Here is an 8,034-nt window from a genome sequence, read left to right on the forward strand (position 1 = left end):
GGCTATTAAAATCAATATGAACTACATCAGTACCCTCCTCCATAATATCTGGCTGACCCTTATCAGAATCATCCAAATATTATTCAGAAGTATAAGAACCAGTTTCCTTTGGATCCCTAGCTCTTTTAGAAGTTTTAGTAATCCAACCATCCTCATCCATAGTAATAACAGATTTTTTAGGAACCTACTTTTGCACCACCACATGAACATGTTTTGCTTGCTTCTTAGGACACTTAACTAAAGAATGACCAAAAACATTACACTCTGTGCATCTAGTAGGGTTTCCAAGTATACTCCACTTTGACCTCCACGGTATCCTTTCCATCTATAATAAGAGGAATAGAGCTAGAAAATTCACAATCAGCCGTGATTTCCACACACATTCTTGCATAGCTCATTCTAGTCCTATTGAGAGTTTGTTTATCCATCATAATAGGCACTCCAATATTACTTGATATCATACCTAATCCAACAACATTCCACGTATAAAGAGGAACTTGTCTCAAATTCACCCCAGACAGGAACTGAGCGCAATTCAACAACATCTTGTTCAATATTCTTGTACCAAGGTCTAACAAAGAAGAATTGTTGTGAAATAAATAAAGCACCATATTCCAAAGCAGTTCTACGATCCTCATCATAATCAAACTCAAAAATAAACATATTATCACCCTTGATTGTAAGATTGAAATTACCTTTAGCTTCCAAGCCCTAGAAACAAAATTCCTGACCAAATGATAAGAAAGTCTCTTACCCGCAAAGAATCCAACCACCATATTCTCACAGCGATTAATTTCCTTTTCGAAGGTTGTTGTAGATACCTGAGTAATAACCCTCTTACCATCTTCAAATTGAGGATGAAAAAGCGGAATCTCTACTTCAGGGACAGGATCCTTTTGCTTATCAAAGAAAGAAGCCCAAGCTTTCGAAGGAGCCAATTTCGGAGGAGGGGATTTCTCAAAACCCGGTGGAACTTCAGGATCCAAACTCTTAGATCCAATACTAACAGAAGGTTTTGCTACAGCTTCCCTAACAGAGCCCTCTATCCTCTGGGAAGACGAAGATAGAGGCTGAGAAACCGTTGAAAAAACACTCTCAATCACTAGAAGTTAATCGAGAGAAAGCCAGATCCAACAAAGACGATGAAGAAAATGGAAGAAAAACTCAGTTTGACCAATGGTCAAAATCACACGGCCAAAGTCAACCTTAGATCTTCATCACTAAGCCAAAAATATTTCTCTGCTTTCTTCAGGTAAGGTGAGTTTTATTGTCTTAGCCGAGAATCAACAGCTTTACTATTTTGATTATAATGAGAATTATGATGAAAAACTTGTTGATGGTATTCGAAGAATCAATTTAACCCCTCCATTTATAACTGCTGGTCATATGGTTCTTGGTTCGTTTAATGGTTTAGTTTGTCTTTATGGATTCAAAGATTATACTACTTGTATTTGTAATCCTGTGACTAGGGAATATGTTATGCTTCCAAAATTTAGCAGAGATTTGGATCCCAATCAGTATATTCACTGGTCCTGCGGATTCCTTTAAGCAATGAGTATAAAGTTGTGTAAATGTATAAGTTAAGGAAAGACCTCTATACTGTCGAGGTCGCGGTGTATACTCTTGGGAGTGGCAATGGGTGGAGAAATGTTGGGAGGTTGGATACTAAATTTGACAAGGTTTATGATGGACAAGGTGTTTTTGTGAATGGAGCGCTGTATTGGAGGGATAAAAGAGAAGGAAGGGTTTTGGTATTTGATTTGACTGAGGAGAAGTTAAGTGTCCTCCTTTCACCACCTCCTCTGCCACGAGAGGGTTTGTGGTATCAATATACTATAGGTGAACTGGGCGGGCTGGGTTGCACCAATACTTCTTGGGGCTCCCTGTATCGTGTGTCCCCGTATGGACACGGCCACACATACTCAGACACACTTAAAATACTTCTATCTTACTATAAACTAGGAAACAGCTGAGAACTAAAGGTCCCTACCTCTAAGGAAAATTATAATCGAAAACATGCATGTGCTAGCAGAAATACACTTGTGCTGTTGTAAACAAGTGCAAAACAAATGCAGTTGTGTGGTTTTCTCGTTTACATTTCTATATATATCTTAAAAATTGACGGCGCTTCAACATATACCGTTGTGTCCCCGTATTATAGTTTTTCAGAACTGCCGTACTGGACACACGGACACGTCGCTGTGTCGGACACCCGTGGCGGTATTGGTGCAACCCAGTGGGCGGGTTTCTATATTATGCTATCAGATGTACCCGTGAAGCCACTGAATGTTTTGACATATGGCTGCTGAAAAATAAGAATGATATTCCTGACATGGAAGAGCAGGTGGAACACGAGCCATTGGGTTGGAGTGAACTGTTTTGTCTTCCCGAAAGAGAACCGTTAGCCTTTACCAAGAGTGGCAGTGTTTTGTGTTTCGATTATGACACTTTTGGTATTTATGATCCAATAGCTTCAATCTCGAAAGAGCTTAAGAATTTTAGTGCATTTAATCAAATGTTCCGTTACAAGACCACCTTGGTTTCGTTGAAAGAGTTAGGAGAAGAAGATATAAAAGTAATGGAGTCAGCTGAAGCCATGACGTCAAAGCAGCCTGCAAAATGAGAGATCCCTGGATACGCTTACTTACTGGTAATCTTTGCTGATCCTTTGAAGTAATATTCTCCTTACTCTTTCATGTCATTGCGTATATTTTGTTTGGGTTTCAATTTGAGATTGCATAAACCTTTGCACGTTATCTTAAGGAGTATTATGTAATGCTTACTGTGAGTAAGTTTTGATGTCGCCCAACTCTATGGCAGTTTGTTTTTTTTTTACTTAAGCTATATTGCTTTGTTTAATGTGCAATTCGTTGTGCACTTGATCTAATTGGAGTTATGGAATGTGATGCATATTTTAGTTTATGTTTCGTTCTTATACATTTTGATCTATTAAGTACACCGAAGTTACATGATTGAAAAGGGAGAGCTCTCCTAGCAGTATGAGAGTGTTCCTTTCTTGGAGTTTAGGTACAATCGGTTTCATATTTTTAGAAATGGAAATTTGAATAGGAAACAGCACTAAGGTTTGTTGTCAGTCGTCACTAAATTTCCTAAGAACAATAGAGTTAAGTAGGCAATATTTTGTATCCTAACAATCATGGCATATGCTGGCTGCATCTAGGACATCTAGGATGCAGGACAATGAATGATTATGTTGGCCACTAAGATTTTGCCATCTTCTTACAGATGGATGATTTATTGGATAATTTTCGTTTTGTTTAACTCTGGGTCAGTTGCATTCCTTCTCAACAGAAGAATTGCTGGGGATGTCATAAGGTCTGGCAACAATGGCATGACCAGATATTTTTCCTTATTTGTAATCGGTAGAAATTGTTGGTGTGCAATGTGATATTCTAGAAGTTTTTGGTATAACTGTCGGCACTCAATCTCTTTCATGTCATGTATGTTAACTTTTGGCTTTATTGTGATGGCCTGTACAACAGTACTTGACAATCGACTTTGGTCTACTCTACCTGTTTGCCTAACAACCGCTGCAATGAATTTTAATCCAAGACCTATGGCGACCTAAGGTCCTACACAAGGTCACAACTCACAAGTAAAGAAAGTGACTGTAAGTTTTGTCTTTTGATATCCATTGAACATGTCGTTGATACTTTTCAGAAAGTGCGACATATTACTACCTAATCAGAGAAAATTTGTACATGAAAAATATAAAGTATAGCATCTTTAAGACTTCGATATGCACCATCATATGTGAAGGGACACTTTAATATCATCATCATTACTATAAGTAAGTACTAGTATAACTATAAATCTAGCTTTGTTTCTTTACTGATAACTTTTGCTGATTTTCGTCCAAGAGAAGAAAATTCAGCCATGTTTTCTCTTTCTTTTTGATAAAAGAATTCCGCCACATTTACTTTGCCAAAACTTGTACCTAATCTCACTTCTCACATACACTTATAATATTCAATTCAGAAATTTCTTCGATGGTCAAGAGTTTTCAATTTGAAGTTTCCTACATCTAGAAAATGAGCAATACCTGGTCCCGACTTCTCTGGATGTCTTAGTACTAGTCTGTTTCTATGGAGGAAGAAGGTCTTTGCATTGATGAGATGAAATGCTGGTGTTTGAACACTTATGGCAACCGGTTTTATCAGAGCATTGAATGTTGTTGCGCCAGATAGCCGATTTATTTGCCGGACAGAAAATGTTGTTGTGGCTCACGGTGAGTTAGAATAAGATAGTCTTCTTCCCAAGTTCCGAAACGGCAGTTTTGCACTATTGTGTCCAACCCCGGTTTTTAATACTGTGTCTAGTTTCAGTCTTAGATTGACAGAAGTTATGTCAGTGTTCGACCGAGTAACGACTCGGTCTAAGTCAAGTTGAGTCTACTACTAAAAGTCAGCTCGTTCAAAACAAAACCCCGTCCCTCTCAAAAGTTCCATTTCTTTTCTCTTCATTAAAGGTATAAGATTTTTCTTCAAGACCCTTTTAACTCAATGTCTTCATCCGTGAGTCTCTCATTTGTTCTCAGGTAGATAACCAGAAGAAGAACAGTAAAATTTGATACAGAGAGAGATGGTAGTAATTGATTCAGTTTCATTTATAATCATCTTAATTCTATATTCTCTTCTTTTTATAAACACAGTTTCTTCAACAGATATTAAATTGGGTTCAACTCTTGAACCAAACAACAAATGGAATTCATCCAAAAACACTTTCTCACTTGGTTTCATACCCATCAATGATTCTCCTTCATTCTTTGCTTTTGGAATCTCATTCTCAAACGTTCTCATTTGGAGAGCAGGTGGTGAAGCTGGTAATACTGCCATTCTCGACTCCGATTCACGTTTCGAGTTTCTTCGTAATGGTAATCTCCGCTTAATAAATCATGTTTCGAATAAACTTCTCTGGGAATCAAATACTGCGGATAAAGGCATAACAGTTGCAACACTGGATGAGTCAGGTAATTTGTCTCTTAAAAATGCTTCGAATTTCTCTGTTTGGTCTACCTTTGAGAATCCTACTAATACAATTTTGCCAAGCCAAGATTTCACTACTGATAAGATTCTAAAGTCTGGGGCATATTCTTTTAATCTGCTTAAGTCTGGTAATCTTACACTTAGTTGGAATACTAACACAATTTACTGGAATAAAGGACTTAATCCTTCAATAGATGATACCAACTTAAATGCACCATACTTAGGTCTTCTGCAGACTGGTGTTTTCAGGCTTTTCGATCGAACGCTTTCATCCCCAGTTACTATAGCATCTACTGGTGATTATGGAGAGGGTAGTACTGATACTTATAGATTTTTAAGGCTTGATTCTGATGGAAATTTGAGAATTTATACTTCTGTTAAGGGTAGTGGAGTATTTAATCAGACATGGGCAGCTGTTCAAGATCAGTGTTTAGTTTATGGGTGGTGTGGTGACATGGGTATCTGTAGATATACTGAAGAATCAGGCGCTGTATGCGGTTGTCCGTCGGGGAATTTTGAGTTGTCAGATCCAAATGATAGTAGAAAAGGGTGCAGAAGGAAGGTGGAGATTGAAAACTGTCCTAGTAATCCAATCATGATGGAATTAGAGAATACTAGGTTCCTTACTTACCCACCTGAGCTTCCTTCGCAGGCATTTACTAATGGGATTGTGGCGTGTAAATCAAATTGCCTCGTGGATTCAGAGTGTGATGCATCCACCTCCCTGGCTGATGGTTCAGGACTTTGTTATATGAAAAGGTCCAAGTTTATTAGTGGGTATCACTCTCCTGCTCTTATTAGTACTTCTTTTGTTAAGATCTGTGGACCAGTGATCCCTAATCCACCACCTCAATGCGCCCCGAATGGTGAAACTTTTAGTTTGCGCAGTGGGGTTGTAGCTGTTGTTGTTTTAGTTTCTGTGGGTTGTGTGTGTATCATTGGAGTTTGTCTCTGGTTTTGGCGCTATAGCTATAGTCCAAAGTATGGCGGACACTACTCCTTGCTAGATTACACTTCTGGGGCTCCAATTCAATTCTCATACAGAGAATTGCATCGCGCAACAAAGAGATTCAAGGACAAGCTTGGATCAGGAGGCTTCGGGTCTGTCTATAAAGGGGTACTTGCCAACAGAACAGTAATTGCAGTTAAAAGACTTGAAGGGATTGAACAAGGGGAGAGACAGTTTAGAATGGAGGTTGCAATTATAAGTAGCACACACCATTTGAATTTGGTGAGGCTTATCGGATTTTGCACTGAAAGTCGTCACAGATTGCTGGTTTACGAGTTCATGAAAAATGGATCCCTGGAGAATGCACTTTTCAATGTGGAAGAAAATTCTAGAAAGGTGTTGAACTGGGAAACTCGGTTCAACATAGCACTCGGGACTGCAAAAGGGATAACCTACCTGCACGAGGAGTGTCGCGACTGCATTTTGCATTGTGATATAAAGCCAGAGAACATACTCTTGGATGAGAATTCCAATGCCAAGGTCTCGGATTTTGGTCTGGCCAAGCTCATTAATCCAAGAGATGACTTATTTGAAACATTGACAAGTATCAGGGGAACAAGAGGGTACTTGGCTCCAGAATGGGTGGCTAACCTTCCAATAACATCAAAATCCGACGTTTATAGTTACGGAATGGTCTTGCTGGAGATAGTAGGTGGGAGGCGAAACTTTGACGTTTCAGAGGAGACAGGTGGACTAAGATTTTCTGTTTGGGCATACAAAGAGTTTGAGAGGGGAAATATCTTTAACATAGTTGATAAAAGACTTATCGAGCAAGAGGTAGACATGGAACAAGTGATGAGAGCAGTTCAGGTGAGCTTCTGGTGCATCCAAGAGCAGCCATCCCAGAGGCCAAAAATGGGAAAAGTAGTCCAGATGTTAGAAGGGATTGCTTCTATTGAAATGGCGCCATCCCCCAAGGCTGCAACAGAAGTTTCTATAGTTGGGCCTAGTTTAACTTCACATGGCAGTAGTATTGGGAGTTTAGCCCATGCTCCCCCTCCATCATCATTTTCTGTTGAGACCCAGAGAAGTGATTATTTGTACAAATGATAAGGTAATCATTCCCTGTGGAAGCTCACTGAAACCAGTCAGTTTCTATCTTATCATTAGTTTTTGAGTCAGAATTTAGATTAGAATTTGCTAATACTATTAGTTAGTGTTTTTCTTATAGAGACTTGCAGCCCCAGTGTACACTGCATAGTTGTCTTCTGTAATCAGCTGAATCAATGCAAAAAATTTGAATTTACCTTTTTGTAATACAAATTGTTGCTTACACTGATGGATTTACATCATTCATAGAAAACATTTTCTTGGAGTCACAGCAACATGAAAAGATTAAAAAGAGGCACGGGATAAAGCTTATCGGCCCAAGTCCGTGGTGATCCAAAAAGTTATGAATGAGAAAATTCAATAAATTCATCGGGTTCCGTTCACTAGTTCAACCAGGGAACTAGCCTAACCTGACAAAATCGAAAAACTTGTGTTTTTCTTCCACAGATATCATATTGGCCCATTGGGAGTTAGGGTTCTTCTGCAAAAGTAATAACCTTCCTGCACGAGGAGTGTCGAGACTGCATTTTGCATTGTGATATAAAACCAGAGAACATACTTTTGGATGAAAACTCCAACGGATGTTGGTCTCGCCAAGCTCATTAATCCGCAAGGAAGTGCATAGTTCCCTTTTGTAATCAGCAGCTGAATCAATGCAAAAAAAGAAATTGAGTTTACCTTTTTTTTTTTTTTTCTTTTTGTAAGAATCCTATTATTGGGGCTTTAAATGGCTGAGTTTTTTTGGGACTTCATGGGGTCATGAAATGGTAATTCATACAACCCCTTATCTTATTTTTTGTAATGCCTAATCTACCCTCAATTAATTAGTGCTAATTAAAATGATTAACCTAACTAATCAGTATTAGTGAATGAATTAAACTAATCAAAATCATTAATCTTTTGTAAATCAAAACTTGATTTTCTTGGATTTTGAAGAAGGAAAAATGGTGATTTAGGTGAAATTTTTTT

General features: G+C 38.4%; 1 protein-coding gene across 3 annotated transcripts; it reads left to right on the forward strand.

The window, feature by feature from the left end:
* Window positions 1-374: 374 nt before the first annotated feature.
* On the forward strand, window positions 375-7,234 carry LOC113296992 (G-type lectin S-receptor-like serine/threonine-protein kinase At1g34300). 3 transcript variants are annotated; one of them, XM_026545364.1, is made up of 3 exons: window positions 375-2,650; window positions 4,000-4,249; window positions 4,832-7,234. In XM_026545364.1, exons 2-3 carry the CDS (start codon window positions 4,162-4,164, stop codon window positions 7,063-7,065), a joined length of 2,322 nt encoding a protein of 773 aa, XP_026401149.1. In that variant the 5' UTR covers window positions 375-2,650; window positions 4,000-4,161; the 3' UTR covers window positions 7,066-7,234. The 3 variants fall into 3 exon arrangements, with proteins under 3 accessions (XP_026401149.1, XP_026401148.1, XP_026401150.1); XM_026545363.1 differs by having other exon boundaries at window positions 4,000-7,234; XM_026545365.1 differs by lacking the exon at window positions 4,000-4,249.
* The last annotated feature ends 800 nt before the right edge of the window (window positions 7,235-8,034 follow it).

Source organism: Papaver somniferum, chromosome 7 (assembly GCF_003573695.1).
Source record: "Papaver somniferum cultivar HN1 chromosome 7, ASM357369v1, whole genome shotgun sequence".
In the NCBI taxonomy this organism is placed as follows: Eukaryota; Viridiplantae; Streptophyta; class Magnoliopsida; order Ranunculales; family Papaveraceae; genus Papaver; species Papaver somniferum.